General features: G+C 41.0%; 1 protein-coding gene across 1 annotated transcript in view; it reads right to left on the bottom strand.

Annotated features, from left to right (window-relative positions):
- Nucleotides 1-18,096, bottom strand: part of SPTA1 (spectrin alpha, erythrocytic 1) — a 67,466-nt gene that overhangs the window by 15,117 nt on the left and 34,253 nt on the right. Inside the window, exons 25-38 of the mRNA XM_043877186.1 lie at nt 17,083-17,174; nt 16,049-16,193; nt 13,945-14,126; nt 11,656-11,755; nt 11,344-11,541; nt 10,165-10,308; nt 9,603-9,706; nt 8,755-8,917; nt 8,366-8,497; nt 7,373-7,510; nt 7,084-7,188; nt 6,281-6,489; nt 2,286-2,406; nt 270-391 (exon numbers count right to left, since the gene is read on the bottom strand). Of these exons, the coding sequence (XP_043733121.1) occupies nt 270-391; nt 2,286-2,406; nt 6,281-6,489; nt 7,084-7,188; nt 7,373-7,510; nt 8,366-8,497; nt 8,755-8,917; nt 9,603-9,706; nt 10,165-10,308; nt 11,344-11,541; nt 11,656-11,755; nt 13,945-14,126; nt 16,049-16,193; nt 17,083-17,174 (1,955 nt within the window). The remainder of the gene's footprint in view (nt 1-269; nt 392-2,285; nt 2,407-6,280; nt 6,490-7,083; nt 7,189-7,372; nt 7,511-8,365; nt 8,498-8,754; nt 8,918-9,602; nt 9,707-10,164; nt 10,309-11,343; nt 11,542-11,655; nt 11,756-13,944; nt 14,127-16,048; nt 16,194-17,082; nt 17,175-18,096) is intronic.

Here is an 18,096-nt window from a genome sequence, read left to right as displayed (position 1 = left end):
TGTAAGGCAATGATGATAAAAGACAGCTGCAAGTAATTGTAAGCACACCTCTAGAGAGACAGTGTCATAGAGACATAGAAACAGTGTCATTTCTTCCTGGGGTACATAGAGGAAGCTTCATGGAAGACTTGGCACTTGAGCAGGGACTTAGAAGCTAGAAGAGATTGGTAGCTAGGGAGAGATGCTGAGCAGGCGCTTAAGTATCTTCTCAATACCTACCCAATACCTGTAATCCAACGAGAGAATTTGGCCTCCTATCCCCGACTCACCGAGCCTTGGTCAACTCTTTGAGCTGGTCCCAGTGTTGAACAAACTGATCAAGCCTGTTCTGGATCTCCTCTCGCCCCACGGCCGCCTTGTCTCCCAGCTTTTTTGCCATATCCAGCACATTCTGAACAACACACATCCTCCATGTCATATTTCCCCACAGCATTTCCCCATTTATCCAATTTTCTAGCAAAGTATCTAGCCCTTCCTACCCTCTGGCTCATTTATAAATGGGATGTACTCAAGGCAGTCCTGACAATCCTGGGAGAATGAAGAAAGCTGCAGTAAGATCTAACATGCTAAACTTCATCAAGGATTCAGACAAATACCTTGGCATTTCCACTAGACTACTTTCCAGGATCTGACTGACGGTCACAGGGTGACCCTGCTGCCAAGCCAACACTCAGGGTTGCCATCTTTCCACATGGCTCATCTCGGGTACAGCTTTTCCAGATATCCCAATCTGCATCCTAATTGTCAGCAACTGTGCCCTGGACTGTCAAAGATGCTCCTTCCAGGGAAGACATGGGTTTCTACACAGATTCTTCTATTCATAGAAGGCACAGTATGGAGGGGAATGCTTGTGAACTCTACAGCCAACTGTCTATGTGACCTTGGCACTCTACCTTCACATTTTGTAGCCTCAACCTATTAGGTTGGTGTGAAAGTAATTTCTGTTTTGCATTGTTGAAACTTGCCATTTGATATTGTAATACATTCTTAAATAAATGTAGTTAAGTTATGCATCATTTTAATGCAAAATTTTTGCTTTATGTTTTTTGCTAATAAATTATTACTTGCTATTTATTTTACATGGATTTTAGACTATGGAAATTAAGTTAGACAAAAAGCAAATTTGAGCAATTTTCTTATTCGAGTTCGAAATAGGTAAAAAATCAGCAGACAGCTTGCAACATGAACAACACATTTGGCCCAGGAACTGCTAATGAGCATACAGTACAACAGCAGTTAAAGTAGTTTTACAAAGGAGACTAGAGCCTTGAAGATGAGGAGCACAGTGGCTGGCCATCAGAAGCTGACAATGACCAACTGAGAAGATCATGGAAGTTGATCCTCTTACTACACAAGAAGTTGCCCAAGAATTCAAATTCAACCATTCTATGGTCATTTGGCATTTGAAGTAAATTGGAAAAGTGAAAAAGCTCGGTAAGCAAGTGCCTCATGAGCTGACTGCAAATCAAAAAAAAAAAAAAAATCATCATTTTGAAGTGTCATCTTCTCTTATTCTATGCAGCAACAATGAACCATTTCTCAAATGGATTGTGATGTGTGATGAAAAGTGGATTTTATATGACAACCAACAATGACCAGCTGGTTGAACTGAGAAGAAGCTCCAAAGCACTTCCCAGAGCCATATTTGTACCGAAAAAAGAGTCATGGTCATTGTTTGGTAGTCTGCTACTGCTCTGATCCACTACAGTTTTCTGAATCTCAGTGAAACCATTACATCTGAGAAGTATGCTCAACAAATCAATGAGATGCAATGAAAACAGCAATACCTGCAGTTTGCACTGGTCAACAGAGTGGGCCCAATTCTTCTCCTCAACAATGCCCAACCACATGTCACAAAACCAACACTTCAGAAGTTGGATGAAATGGGCTACAAAGTTTTGCCTTTGTAGCCCAATTATATGTGCTATATCTACCTGACCTCTTACCAACTGACTACCTACCACTCCTTCAAGCACCTTAACAACTTTTTGCAGGGAAAATGCTTCACAACCAGCAGGAGGCAGAAAATGCTTTCCAGGAGTTCACTGAATTCTGAAGCATGGATTTTTATGCAACAGGAATATACAAACTTATTTCTCATTGGCAAAAATGTGTTGATTGCAATGTTTCCTATTTTGATTAATAAAGATGTGTTTAAGGCTAGTCATAATGATTTAAAATTCAGGGTCCGAAACCATAAATCTTTTGCACCAACCTAATATTTATCCATAACATGAAGTGCTACTATTACATTATCTCTGTCTTTTCAGGTTTCATATTCCTACCTGGACGGCAGGTTCGTGCGCCACCAGCTCTCCTTCTAGGCGTCTGTGCTTCTTCAGCAAATTCTGAACCCCCTGCAGATCCCTCCCATAGTCCTGGGATCTCACTCGTACCAACTTCTCCCTGAGATCAAGGAAGAAAACTTTTAGACTTTAGACATCCTAAAACTTTAGACTGAGGACATCCTAAAAGGATGGTTTTCTAAGCATATGTGTTTGGCTGGGAGTATGGTGGGGGTAAATTCTGGAACACTCTGGTGTCGGTAATCACAAAGTTAATAAGTGGCAGAGCCTTTCAGCAAAATATTGGACTTAGACCAACACAAATTAAAATAACATACTGGAACAGCCTTCTCATCCATTTCTTTGCCTGTCCACATGTGTATCTTCTCTTTTCTCAAGAACTCACTGTTGTTTCTCTTTCAGAAAATGTGAAAATTATACACACACACATACTCACTACATATATACAAACATATCTGCTTATATGACCTTCTATTAATGTCAATAATTATGTACATGGTATGCATGCCCGCTCAGTCACATCCAACTCTTTGCGACCCTATGGACTGTAGCCTGCTAGGCTCCTCTGTGCATGGGATTCTCCAGGCAACAATACTAGAGTGGGTTGCCGTTTCCTTCTCTAGGGGATGTTCCTGACCCAGGAATTGAACAGGAGTCTCCTGCAACTCCTTGCACTGGCAGCTGGATTCTCCTATCACTGAGCCTCAGGGGAAGCCCGTATCAATAGCTAATTCAGGTAAAACAGACATAAAAGCTGACATCACAGGAGTCATGGCAGTTGGATTGGTTCTGAGTATAACATGTTTGAACATCACCTTGAAGTGTGGTGAAAGACTAGGTAGAAAATATCCCACTATTTCCTTTACTGGGATATAGTTGTTTTACAATATCTTACTATTTCCAAAAAGGTTCAAAAATTTCCTGCTTGGTGCCCTATGCACATTCCTTTCCTCTGATTCACTGATAATGAACAAGAATCAACAGTTTTATAGAAAAGAAACATGATGAGGCAGGGTAGAAATAAGACAAATCATTTGATTTGGTAAGATTTTTCCACCTCTATTTTTACAAAAAGTAGAATCAGCGAGATCAGTGCAAAGAAATAGAGGGAAAAAATAGAATGGGAAAGACCAGAGATCTGGTCTTCAAGAAAATTAGAGATACCAAGGGAGCATTTCATGCAAAGATGGGCCCAATAAAGGACACAAATGGTATGGACCTAACAGAAGCAGAAGAGATTAAGAAGAGGTGGCAAGAATACACGGAAAAACTGTACAAAAATGATCTTCACAACCCAGATAATCATGATGGTGTGATCACTCACCTAGAGCCAAACATTCTAGAATGTGAAGTCAAGTGGGCCTTACAAAGCACCACTATGAACAAAGCTAGTGGAGGTGATGGAATTCCAGCTGAGCTATTTCAAATCCTGAAAGATGATGCTGTGAAAGTGCTGCACTCAATGTGCCAGCAAATTTGGAAAACTCAGCAGTGGCCACAGGACTGGAAAAGGTCAGTTTTCATTCCAATCCCAAAGAAGGCAATGCCAAAGAATGCTCAAACTAGCCCACAATTGCACTCATCTCACACACTAGTAACGTAATGCTCAAAATTCTCCAAGCCAGGCTTCAGCAATACATGAACCGAGAACTTCCAGATATTCAAGCTGGTTTTAGAAAAGACAGAGGAACCAGAGATCAAATGGCCACCATCTGTTGGATCATCAAAAAAGCAAGAGAGTTCCAGAAAAACATCTATTTCTGCTTTATTGACTATGTCAAAGCCTTTGAATATGTGGATCACAATGAACTGTGGAAAAATTTGAAAGAGATGGGAATACCAGACCACCTGACCTGCCTCTTGAGAAATCTGTATGCAGTCAGGAAGCGACAGTTAGAACTGGACATGGAACAACAGAATGGTTCCAGATAAGAAAAGGAGTACGTCAAGGCTGTATATTGTCACCCTGCTTATTTAACTTCTATGCAGAGTACATCATGAGAAACACTGGGCTAGAAGAAACACAAGCTGGAGTCAAGATTGCCAGGAGGAGTATCAATAACCTCAGATATGCATATGCCACCACCCTTATGGCAGAAAGTGAAGAAGAACTACAGAGCCTCTTGACGAAAGTGAAAGAGGAGAGTGAAAAAGTTGGCTTAAAGCTCAACATTCAGAAAACTAAGATCATGGCATCTGGTTCCATCACTTCATGGCAATTAGATGGGGAATCAGTGGCAGACTTTATTTTTTTGGGCTCCAAAATCACTGGAGATGGTGATTGTGGCCATTAAATTAAAAGATGCTCACTTCTTGAAAGAAAAGTTATGACCAACCTAGACAGCATATTAAAAAGCAGAGACATTACTTTGCCAACAAAGGTCCATCTTGTCAAGGCTATGGTTTTTCCAGTAGTTATGTATGGATGTGAGAGTTGGACTATAAAGAAAGCTGAGTGTCAAAGAACTGATGCTTTTGAACTGTGGTGTTGGAGAAGACTCTTGAGAGTCCCTTGGACTGCAAAATGCTGCAACCAGTCCATCCTAAAGGAAATCAGTCCTGAACACTCATTGGGAGGACTGATGTTGAAGCTGAAACTCCAATAGTTTGGCCACCTGATACGAAGAGCTGACTCATTTGGGAAAAGACCCTGATGCTGGGAAAGATTGAAGACAGGAGGAGAAGGGGACAACAGAGGATGAGATGGTTGGATGGCATCACCAACTCAGTGAACATGAGTTTGAATAAATTCTGGGAGTTGGTGATGGATAGGGAGGCCTTTCTTGTTGTGGTCCATGGGGTTGCAAAGAGTCAGACACAACTGAGTGACTGAACTGAACTGAACTGAACTGAAAAATCAGCGATAATACCATAGCAAGTGCTATGTAGGCTTCTCTGGTGGCTCAGCCAGTGAAAAATCTGCCTTCAATGCTAAGACCTCAGTTCAATCCCTAGGTTGGGAAGTTCCCCTGGAGAAGGGATAGGCTATCCACTCCAGTATTCTTGGGTTTCCCTGGTGTCTCAGATGGTAAAGAATCCACCTGCAATGTGGGAGACCTGGATTCGATCCCTGGGTTGGAAAGATCCCCTGGAGGAGGACATAGCAACCCGGTCCAGTATTCATGCCTGGAGACTCCCCCAGGGCAGAGGAGCCCGGCGGGCTGCAGTCCACGGGGCCGTAAAGCATGTGTCACGACTGAGCACAAAGCGCAGGTACTGTAAATTCTCTGCCAGTGTCAAGTTCAGTCACGTATTAGATACACAAGACACAGAAAGAATGACGATAGTGGCCAGTCCCGTAAGCTGTCAGCGCTCAGCTATCTAATTCAGAGTGGGCATGACACATTCCACGAACTATGTGGTTTCCCAGGGGGCCATAGTGGTAAAGAACCCACCTGCCCGTGCAGGAGACATAAGAGACATGGTTCAATCCCTAGGTCAGGAAGATCCCCTGCAAAAGGAAATAGCAAACTCCAGCATTCTTGTCTGGAGAATCTCATGGACAGAGGACTTAACACATATGAACTATCTGAAAACAAACATATGCGTGTTAGTCACTCAGTCGTGTCCTACTCTTTGCGGTCCCATTGGACTGTAGCCCGCCAGCCTCCTCTGTCCATGGAATTCTCCAGGCAAGAATACTGGAGTGGGTTGCCATTTCCTTCTCCAGAAGATCTTCCCAACGCAGGGATCAAACCCTGGTTTCCTGCATTGCAGGCAGATTCTTTACCGTTTGAGCTATGGGAAGTCCAAAAAATACACATATACAGCTTCTTAATTTTCTTCCCAGAATGTGTGTGAACTTCTCCTCACTCCCTCCGTGCCTGTCTCCTGTGTACACACAGTGAAAAAAATTGATAAAAATAAAACCAATGTTCATTTTACTTATTTCATTTCAGCATCAAATAAGAACATGTTTGGTGGATTATCTATTTTCTTGGACTATCCACGCAATGTGAGCTGTCAGTACATACTCTATCCAGAACTCTTCATCATCTAGGTCCTGGAAGAACTGGAATAAGGCATACGCCTCTTTCAGATTCTCATGGTGCTCAGCCGCCAAATCCTTGACATTCAGGAAGCGCTCGTTGACTTTATCCCTTTTCTCCATGATCTGGTCAGTATTGAAAGTCCCACTGGCGATCAGCTCTGCAGCCAATGTGTTCAGGTCCTGGAGTGCATCCTAGAAAGCCCAAGTGTCCTCAATGATTAGTGTAGTATAGGTATTAAGTAGACCTTTAAACACTGCTAGTTCAAGTTCAAAGACTGGGGAAAATAGATTCATCTTTGCAGATAGTGAATTTGACCTTATGTTGTTTTAACTCAGTTTGGATAAGGGCAAGAATACAGACATTATACATAGCATGGCTGCTTTGTTGGAACTATGTATTTGGCCTTCTGATGTTTTCCCTTGAGTTTTCTTCTTCTCCCCATATGGAAAATAAGACCTTGGTGAACAAGCACTGTGTCTCCAAACAGGCTATCTTTTTATAGTGCTGAATATGACACAGACTGAGTGACTGAAATAGTCAAGAAGATTCTCTTTTGGCATCATTCTCAGGCTAGTCACATTCAGAACCCAGCCAGCCTCATCTATGTCTATTTGCATTCCAAGTCTGCCCCCTAGTGATGTCCAAGAGAATATCATCAAGTCCTGAAATTAAGAAAACCTTTGACATCATGTTCTTTGCGTGTCTGTGTTACCAAATAAAACTGATAATATAAAATCCATCAATGTGAAACTAACACCTCTCTGAATGTTTATCATACTACTTACCTGTCTGGCCAACATCTCTGTTTCCAGTAGCTGATGCTTCTTGAGCAAGTTTCCTGCTGAAGCCAGATCCCTGGCCTGATCCTTCATGGTCAGCAGTGTCTCTGCCTGGAAATGGAAAGGTAGACAATACAGATGACAGATGAAAACTGTCTTTAAGGAGAACAAGATTTGCAACTATGTCCCCAAACTTTTTCCAAGAAAAGTCAAGGAAATTGTTCACGTAAAAGTCTATTTATTTGACAAGAATTTATTAAGCTCCCATGCCCACACCATTTCCAGGTATAAATACCTCTGAGAGCCAGAACTCAAAGTCCCGGATGCTTGTGTTGAACCTCTGCTGGCGACTAGCTTCATCGAGCTTCTGTCCTTTGTCAATTGTTCTCTCAAGCAAGTAGTCCCAGTTTTTCTCCAACTCTTCTACTTGATCCTGTGCGTGTCAGTCACTCAGTCACATCTGACTCTTTGCAGACCCCATGAACTGTAGCCCACCAGGCTCCTCTGTCCATGGGATTTCCCAGGCAACAATACTGGAAATGGATTGCCATGCCCTCCTCCAGGGGATCTTCCCAACCCCAGGGATTGAGCCCAGGTATCCCGCATTGCTGGCACATTCTTTATCATCTGATCCACCAGGGAAGCCCTACTTGATCATAGCCCTCTCCTGAATTGAGGGGTCATTATGGTATTTAGGGTCCTGTGACAATTTGAAAGAATAATGTAGGGAGGCTCTGGAGTTCAGGTCCAGCCAAAATCTTCTAGTGCTTGAAGGTCATATATTTTAAATCATAATTGTTTTTGCTGGTTTAAATTTGGGGAAGCAATAGTAGGTGTTTGCAGAAATTTTGAAGAAAGAATTCTGGACTGATTACAGAAGCTGATTGCCTAAATGTCAAAACTCTTGGTGGTAAGGACAGGAAATATAAGCAAGCATGATAACACATAGGAATTAAGTCTAAAGCTGTCTTGGAGGTCAAGATGCTGAATATGATGGGAGGGATAAGGTCTGAAAGTTCAAGTCTCTCAGTCTTGTCCGACTCTTTGTGACCCCATGGACTATACAGTCCATGGAATTCACCAAGCCAGAATACTGGAGTGGGTAGCCTATCCCCTTTCCAGGGGAATCCCAAAACAACATATTTTCCTCCTCTTTTGTGAAAAAAACAAAGGGAAGACCATTAATAGAAAATATTCTATATTCCTACACATGGAAAAACTGAAAGGGTATAAAAGATTTCTCTTCCTATGCCTTGATAGCCCAAAGCCCATCATAAGCAGAACCCACCTTCACAGACTCTTCATTACCATCGCATGCCCTCCGATCAACCAGAGTGTTCCCCAAGTTGATGACTCCTTCCACCTGCTCAGCTCGGCTATTGACCTCATCTTCAAAGGTCTTGTGCTTCAGATATTTTCTCTGAAGGGAAAGCAGAACCTAAATTACCATCTAATTTAGAAAGTAAGATGAGATAAATTCTGTTTAAAAGGAAAAATTAAGGATTCTTAATTAATTCTTAACTAATTCTTGGGAAGAACTCCCTCCATTTCTTCAGAAATCCCTGAAGGTAGGGACGGCAGTCTGAACAGTAAGGAAGTTTTCCACATTAGGAGGTGACCATTCATTCAGCAGTCTAAGTATGTTGAAGTTTTCCAAGATTCTTATTTTGAACTTACCTGAATATTGGTGGGATCTTTGTAGGATTCATCACAGGCTATGGGCAACATCTCACTGATCCATTCTTCTTGGTCCTTGAGGTCATGGTAGAATTGTTTTAGGTCAGCATGGTCTCCAAGTTTCATCCGCTCATCAATCAGCTGTTCTTTGAGAATCTTCCATCTGAAAGTAGGGACTAGATTATTCTCTGCCTTCTATCTTTCCACCAAGCCTTGATGCCAAATCCATGAATATCCCTATTTGCTTATCTGCACTTTATCTTCTCATTCTCATTATTTATACACTTATATGTTATATATGGGCTTCCCAAGTGGCACTAGTGGTCAAGAACTTGCCTACCAATGCAGGAGATGTAAGAGATGTGAGTTCGATCCCTGGGTCAGGAAGATTCGCTAAAGGAGGGCATGGCAACCCACTCTAGTATTCTTGCCTGGAGAATCCCATGAACAGAGGAGCCTGGTGGGTTATAGGCCACAGGGTTGCAAAGAGTCAGAGATGACTGAAGCAGCTTAGAAGACCACAGCACAGAAATGAGAACTCAAAGTATTATCCCCATCCTCAATGCTAGCAAAGGAGTCACTTTTCTATCTATATCTTCCTGAGTGAGTGAGTGAGTGAATGTCGCTCAGTTGTGTCTGACTCTTTGCAACCCCATGGACTATACAGTCCATGGAATTCCCCAGGCCAGAATACTGGAGAGGGTAGGCTTTCTCTTCTCCAGGGTATCTTCCCTACCCAGGAATCTAACCCAGATGTCCCATATTGTAGGCAGATGTTTTACCAGCTGAGCCACAAGGAAAGCCCCTATATCTTCCTATAGCTCACAAAACAACTGCTCGATACTGACCTCTCTAGTATGCGTTGGTTCCGAGCAGCAATCTCGTCCTTGGCATAGTGGTCTTCAGCTATGAGTCGTTCAGCAAAAAGATCTAGTTCAGTGATTCTCTTTTCCTAGATAAAGGAAAGAAAAAAAGCCCAGATACCCAGAAAGTAGGCTCTTGGTGCAGTCTCAGACTTCCTCCTAGAAAAGGCTTCACAAAGGGGAACAAAACCAAAGCCGAAAGGTAAATGCCATAGGGAGGTGGCTTTTAGCTCAACAAAAAGAGAAACATCAATAGTGATACTGAGGTGGACTACATGTGTGGTGCCAATTTCCCTATAGAACAGACACTTCCCTTGGTCATTGTAGAAAGTGATCCCTGCATTGAATGGAATGTTGGATAGCATATAAAACAGCTTCTGCACCTTGGCTAAGTCTAAGCCACTATGTTCCCTGCCTACCTCAGAGTTTATGTAAAAAGCAAATGGGAATTAAAATACACGCAAATCATAAAACCACATACATGTGCAGGTTTTCTGTCATTATTACTAACAGTTATTATTGGAATTCTTGTATTAGCTGTTTTTACCTGGTCAGTAATCGCTTTGTCCAAATCATCACGTTTCTTCATCAAGGCCTCCAGACTGTCTAAGGACCCCTTATCATCCGACCTTAGATAATTCTCACGTGCCACCATCCAGCTCTCAGCCTGATCACAGTTCCCTCGGAACAACTATGCGGGTTAAAATTAAATGTATATGGTATGTTCATTCCAGGCAGACAGAGGAAATGATCTCCCACCTCTCCCATGATATTGATAATAGGGACCCTGTAAAGGATGCCAATATTCTTCCAAGAAACATTCATACAATAAATCTTAGCTATACTGGACCTTTTACTCTTCCCTGAAAACATGGTTTATGTTTTCATATAAGCTTTTCTCCATTCTTGCAGTACTATTTTCCATATCCTAGACATGGTAAATGGGCTTCCCATGTGGCGCAGTAGTAAAGAATCCACTTGCCAATGCAGGAGATGCAAGAGATGTGGGTTTGATCCCTGGATCAAGAAGATCCCCTGGAGTAGGAAACGGCAACCTGCTCCAGTATGCTTGCCTGGACAATTCCATGGGCAGAGGAGCCTGATGGGCTATAGTCCATGGGGTCACAAAAGAGCTGGACACTCTGAGCTACTGAGTGTGCACACACACACACACACACTTGGTAAAAACTGGCTGGTTATTTCTTTAAGACTCTGGTAAGGACTGTTTTTCAGGACAGCATGTGACACTTCCACTCCCTTCCCTCAAGAGCATTAATCACTCCTTCTACTATAATCTCAAAACATTCACACATTTTATCAGTAATTATTTTATATATTAGAATGATCTGCCTACAAGTCTAATTTCACTACTTTTAGAAAATAGACACTATCTTACTAATATTTGTGTTCCTAGTAAGTTCTCAATAAAAATCAATCAATAAAACTTTCAATCAATAAGTAAATTTAAATATCAATAAATTATAACCACTTAATTTCAGGGCCCCATGCCCTAGGACTGACCCCCTTTTTGTTTAGCTTTTCATTAATAAGAATAAGAAGCAAAGAACACCACAATGATCAGAAAATGCAATGTCAGATAATCAAGAGATACCTTTATGCTTTTGGCATGGAATTCCAGTGAAATAAGCACCTGTATTAATTCTGTGAACTGCATAGAAGTAACAGACTCAGCTAAGTCTGCTTAATGATTGGGAATTTGCAGTACCTGCAACTCCAGACACTGATCTAGCATCTTTTTGCGTTGTTCCCAAGCACTCTCCAACTCATCTCTCTCTAGTCTAACAGCTTGAAGCTTTTCTTCAATTTTGGGGCTGTCCCGGTGCCCACTGATTGTCAGATCTGTACCGAAGTCTTCAAAGGCCTGGAAGGCGGGAGCCTGGGCCTCCATGTCAGCACGATGGTCCTATGGGAAAAAGGGATCAGAGACTGATGAGGCTGGTGACATCTCACAAAAGCTGCAAAATGCAGGAAGGTTGTGAGGCTATGTGATCAGAAGCTAAGGCTTTTGTCACCATACCTGGTGTCGCTCTATCATGATCTCTGTGCCAGTTAAATCCTCAGCCAGCTCCTCGGATGAGACCATGCCACCAATGCCACTAATCCAATTCTGTAAGTCCCTAGAGAAATGGCATACTGAAAGTGAATCAAGAAAACCTTGCAACTTGCTACAAAACTGTCTGTCCTTGGACTTTTTCTCCCCTAGAAAACATTTCCAGATCTATATTATATTTTCTTTCTAGTTTATAGCCTTCACAGATCTTAGCTTTGTTGTTTTCACTGTATAATTTAATAATAGCATTCTGTTGCATTTGAAATTTTCTTCACACACTATCTCTTTTGATTCTTGCAATAATTTTGAGTAGAATTCTGGGAATTCTTTTCCTTCCACTTTGGAGATGAGGAAGTTGGCCTAGAGAATGTAAGTGATTTGCCTATATGCTAAAACTGGAAACAGACATATGGAGTAGAACCCAGACTGGAATCCTGGACTGGTACATATTCTATTACTTTTAATATATCCTACTCCTTTAAAGTGGATTTTGGGTTTAAAGATTTATCTTAGCATAGAATCTCAGATGAGGCATATATTTATTCTTACTCTTATTCCAAACTGAATCCAGTACATGCTTCTGCCCAACACACACACACACACACACACACACACACACACACATCATACTTACTCTCTGCTCCTGATTAAACCAGGGCCATTTCCCACTCAATAAATTAGAAAAGGAGGGATAAAGTCCATCTGTCCCAGAAGGTAAATGTCAAAGAATAATGCATTGAGTTAAAAAATTATATATGATGGTCTAATTCAGCATCTCATGAAGCATACCCTTACTCTTGTTTACTAAATAGGAATCAGTAGCTCTAGGGCAGAAAGTCCTCTTCTTTTGTAAACTCACTTATTCACTTATTTAAACAGCTAAGTTTTATTGTGAAAGAGATGTATTTGTGCCTTCTAGGAGTTTCACACTTTACACTGAGAGGAGAAAATAAAAAGCAAGCAAAACATAGAGATTAGTATTTTTTCCAAAAGCCCTGAAAAGAAAGACTGTCCTGAAGAGATAAAATAAGGTGTTAGAGTTGCTCTGAGGGTGCTAATATTACTTCTGCAATGTTGAATAATATTTCATAAAGGGAAAGAGTCAGCATTTAACATGCAATCTTAAGTATAGGCAGAACCTATATAAGCAGAGATATATGGGCATATATATACTTTGGAGGGTGAGTATGAATGCTATTTATTTATACTATGTGAAACACTATAACTTTCCAGAGATGCTGAATTGGGGAGGGCATTGGCAAGAACACTTGTAGTCTTTTGCCAAAGTCGCCCCCTTTTGTCTTCAAAAATATTACATTGCAAGCTGTTACTTCCTGAACCCTCAATTCTAAATGCAGACTGATAAGATGGGGCAGAATGTGCAAACTGTTCCACTGATAAAGTGTGTATTTGCTAAAACACTATCATGTCTAAATTGTTTAGCAAAACAGTGAAACTTCTCCAACAGTCAAAAACAATTAAACTCCAATAAAAAATTAATTTAAAAAAGGATTTGAGCTTAACATTTCTAAGTTTATCTCTTGCTACTTCTCCTCACCCCTGTGATGTACAAAACTCAGGATCTAACTGTCCCCATGTCATGGGTATTCTATACCTTCCTATTCTCATGCCTTTGTTTATATAGTTCCATCTATTTGTTGGGATGAGTGTTTGGGGCTATTCTATGTTCCACCCTGGTTACCTGTATTCTTCTTTGCTTTTCCAGTAGAATATCCCCCCGTATCCTATGCATGTGTGTGCTCAGTCATGTCTGACTCTGTGTGACCCCATGGACTGTAGCCCTCCAGGCTCCTCTGTCTATGGGATTTTCCCAGCAAGAATACAGGAGTGGGTTACAATTTTCTCCTCCAGGGAATCTTCCTGACCCAGGGATCAAATCCATGTCTCTTTTGTCTCCTGCATTGGCAGGCAGATTCTTTATCACTAGTGCCTCTGGGAATTCCCAATATCCTATAATTCCTGATATAGCACTCTCTATATAGTATAGACTCCTTAAAAGCATACTTAACTGGCATAGATAACCTCATATTCTTCCAAAATTCAATATTTCATGGCTTGAAATATTGAACCTGAGAATTTTGTTCCTTACCGAAGGTACAGTCTGGACCAAGAGCTACCCTCCAAACCAGGTAATGAAGGACACCTGTACCCAGGCAGCTCCTAGAAGCTCCATTTACGGGCCAGACGTGGGAACTGCCGATTTCACCTGGTGGGAGTCTGCCTCTGGAACTTTACCTGGCCTGGCTGAGGAACTGGTAGAATTTTAAGGACTCCTGTAGGTTCTCCTTACGATCCCGTGTAAGCCCCTGCAGCTCATCCCAGGCCTCCTTCAGCTCCAACCGCTGCCTCTGCAGGTCATCAGTGGCATCTGGGTGGGATTCACTGAGCCGATCTGCTGTATCCCTCAATACCTCCACCTAGGGGGTCAAGAGTTCTGACAATCAGCTTGATGTCACACCTGAATCCTAGCAAAAGAGTTCCAAGCCTCAGGGTGCTCCTTCCTTAAATAGACATCAATGAGGTCTCACTACTTTTTATATGATGATGGAAACCCTTTGGATGTATGTGATAATTCTCCAAAGTAGCCACTCTTGACATGACCGTGCTTCTTTTTATGATTAGAAGGCTGCTTCTGGTGGTAAGGTCCAGGGAAGAGGCCTCAGGTATCATGTTGGGCTGTGAAGGTGGCAAGAAGCCGCCTCTGAAGCAGCCCAAAAAGCAAGTCAAGGAGAAAGAAGAGGAAGATAAGGCATTCAAGCAGAAACAGAAGAAGGAGGAGCAGAAAAAATTCAAGAAGCTAAAAGGAAAGGCTTCAGGGAAAGGGCCCCCTGGCCACAGGTGGAATTAAGAAATCTTACAAAAAGGAATCTGTTCCTCGTGCCTGAGGCAATGATAATCATTAATTCCATTCCTATTTATACATTTGTATTCTCTGACATAATATCTGTTGCCACCTATAGGAAGAAGGAAATGTCTTGGAATCTGTCATACATCTAAAAATAAACCTTTGTATAAATACATAAACAAACAAATAAATAAGGCTATAGGACAGGGTGGTTAAGTGACTTGGTTGGTGGCAAGTGTCAATTAATGTGAAGATCTTTTTAATGTAGACATTTTCTGTGCTTCTTTTTGTTTTTTATGGTAATGCAAGTTCTATGCTCCCCCTGAGTTATTCCAGAGTGTATTTGGCAAGATTTAGAGTTCATTTTTTGGCCAGAGTAGGATTAAGCTTCTTCAATCCCTTCTAAGGAAACTCTGTACCATACTCAGGCATAGGCCTGGTCATACCAGGTATGATCATCTCCTATTTATCTTAGGCTACTGATCTCCAACTAACTTCTATATATTCTGGTCACTTGGAACTCACAAACTCACTTGGAACTCACAAAGAGGCTCATTTACAATATATTTTCCCTCAGTGCTATTTGGTACTGCCACTGTAGAAAACAGTGTGGAGATTCCTCAAAAAACTAAAAATAGAATTGCCATAAGATCCAGAATCCCTCTCCTGGGCATATATTCAGACAAAATTAGAATTCAAAAAGATACACACACCCCAATATTCATAGCAGCACTCTTTACAATAGCCAAGACACAAAATAACCTAAATGTTCATTGACAGATAAATGGATAAAGAAGATATACTATGCATACAATGGACTATTACTCAGCCATAAAAAAGAATGAAATAATGCCATTTGGAGCAACTAGAGATTATCATATTAAGTGAAGTATGTCAGAAAGAGAAAGACAAATACCATATGATATAACTTACATGTGGAATCTGAAATATGATGCAAATGAACCTATCTATAAAAGGGAAACAGAATCACAGATATAGAGAACAGACCTGTGGTTGCCAAGGGAGAGGGGGTTGGGGGTGGAATGGAGAGGGAGGTTGGGGTTAACAGATGTAAGCTTTTATATATAGAATGGATAAACAGCAAAGTCCTACTGTATATCACAGAGAACTATATGCAATATCTTATGATAAACCATAATAGAAAAGAATATAAAAAAAGATATATATGTATATATATATATTTATATGTATTTATAAAACTGAATCACTTTGGTGTACAGCAGTAATTAACACAACATTGTAAATCAACTGTACTTCACTTTTGAAAAAATTTTCAAAAATGTTTCCCTCCACGTGAATTGCCCTGGGCATGCCCTTTTGGTAGACTAGCTTTCGGGACAGGGTTAAAGACAAGAATGGAGTAGGATAAGGAGAACTAGAATAAGAGATTGGATAATAAAACCAAAGGAGAGGGCATTAATATGGGTAGATGTGAAGAGGAGCGTATTGGAAAAGCTTGACGGCACATCTCACCTTTTCCCCCAGAGGTACGAGATCTCTTTCAAAGTTCTCATGCTGCCGCTGAAGGGCCTGCACACTGAACAAGTCTGAACCAGGCTCAGCCGTATCGAGGGCCTGGTGCTTCTTCTCAATCTGCTCCTTTGTGTCATCTGCTTCTCTGGTGCATGAGGGTAAAACGTTTAAGAATAATAACACAAGCTAAAGGCAGACTAGCTGGGCTCACAAAGAAGTCATCACTACCACCATCATCATCCTTTTTTTAAGGATGTGTTAGAACTTAGGCTCATTTAATCTTTACAACAACTACTTGAGGCCTGCTTACTATTACCAGTCCCATTTAATATATGAGAAAACTAAAGCTTAAGAGGCTAAGTAGCAAAAAAAAGAAAAGAGGTTAGGTATTTTCTCAAGATTATACCACTGCCATAAATTTAGGCAGACCTTAAATTTGAATCAGGTGGCCTGATGGCAAAGCCACTTGTTTAACTGTGGAAAAACATGGAAAATCTTATGCCATTCTAAATAACAAGACTTGTCTGCATTTCAGTTTTCCCTTCTCTGAATATTCAAAAATACATTTTTACACAGTAAAGGTGTTTGGTTGTCAGTTTGCTTACTTAATGGTGCGTGTGTTTCTTAGTATAGACAGAGATTTGGCAATCAGACATTAAAAAAAAAAAAATTGTTGAATCAACACTTAGAGTCAGTGTGATGTTTATTGCCCTCTACTCTCTACTTCTAGTTCAGATGTGTCATTACTTAAACCTCTTGTTTCAACTTCAATTTTCATTCACTATCATGAAAACATATATAAACTGCTAATTATGTACCAGGGCCCAAGCCTAGGTATGAGAAAATTGAAGCTGGTTGTCTGAAGTAGCCTACGTGCGCAATGAGATATCTACCTACTACTGAAACATCTGATTTCCTATTTTCTCCAAGAAGAAAGGTTAAGCTAGTAGCTATGGTTGTACTATAGCAACTAGAATCAGTGGTTCTCGAGTTGGTTTTAGAGCAGTGCTGCTTTTCAAGGTTAAAATTCTCACCTGTGAAACATCTGGACAGCATGGGCACTGCCCAGCAGTTGGCGCTGTTCCTCTGCCAGCCTCTGCAAGGACCGCCAACGGGAATTCAACTCCTGAAAAAGGCAGACACAGACTTTAGGGATCTAACTCAGCTTAGTGGTGTCTGAAGATTAGATGAGGCTTAAATCCTGATTATTTTCATGTTATCTCCTTTAGAAATTGCACAGGTTTCTTTCTTTCTTGGATAGTTTGAGCTTGGGCCTCAGCTATGCCAATGCAGTTAAAAAAGGGATCACATTCCTTCCCAAATTGACGTTCCACGTGGGAACCAACATCCTTAGCACATCAATTGATGTTGGCTGCTCCAGAGACTACACTACAACCTCTGAAGAGTAAGTGTGACTTGTTGCCTTGGTAGCTAGAAGACATTGCCTTTTTCTACGAGAGCTAGTTTTTTTTGTGTCCTGAAATGACTAAACCAGGTAGGTTTAGAGCCCTATTTTCTGTGAGGAGTAAGAAAATTGTTCCTTTGCACATTCTTTTTCACTCTTACCCCACATCAGTTACCAGAAAAGGAGGCAGGGTTTATCCTTACTGGTTTATGATAACTCAGATAACTGGACTAGACATTCCATTAGTTCCATACATATTTTATGGAACCACAGGTCCAAACTTGAATAAGGTCTCAAATGCCTTCTCCTCCATCTCTACTACCTATATTCTTCTTTCATTACATTTTATCAGAGCCTATCTCATCCAGTACATTTTCTTGATTAACCACTTCCTATTATCATAGCTCCTTAACCTGCATTGTCTTTGTATTCAAGTATTTGAGCACTGAATTTCTCATGGTGATGGGGTGGGGGAGGTGTGGCAATTTAAGGATTTTGAATCGACTAAAATGCATATAACTTAGCAGCTGAACAACAACAAGATGGATACACAGGTGGACTATATGGACTATTTCCTTTGACCTTTCCTATAGCTAGCTCTCTACTGCAATTACCTTCCATATGTTCTAGCTAATCTGCAGAA

The sequence above is a fragment of the Cervus elaphus genome, chromosome 20 (genome assembly GCF_910594005.1).
Source record: "Cervus elaphus chromosome 20, mCerEla1.1, whole genome shotgun sequence".
Taxonomy (NCBI): domain Eukaryota; kingdom Metazoa; phylum Chordata; class Mammalia; order Artiodactyla; family Cervidae; genus Cervus; species Cervus elaphus.
Note: the sequence above shows the minus strand (reverse complement) of the source record. Positions and strands in the feature narration are given on the sequence as shown.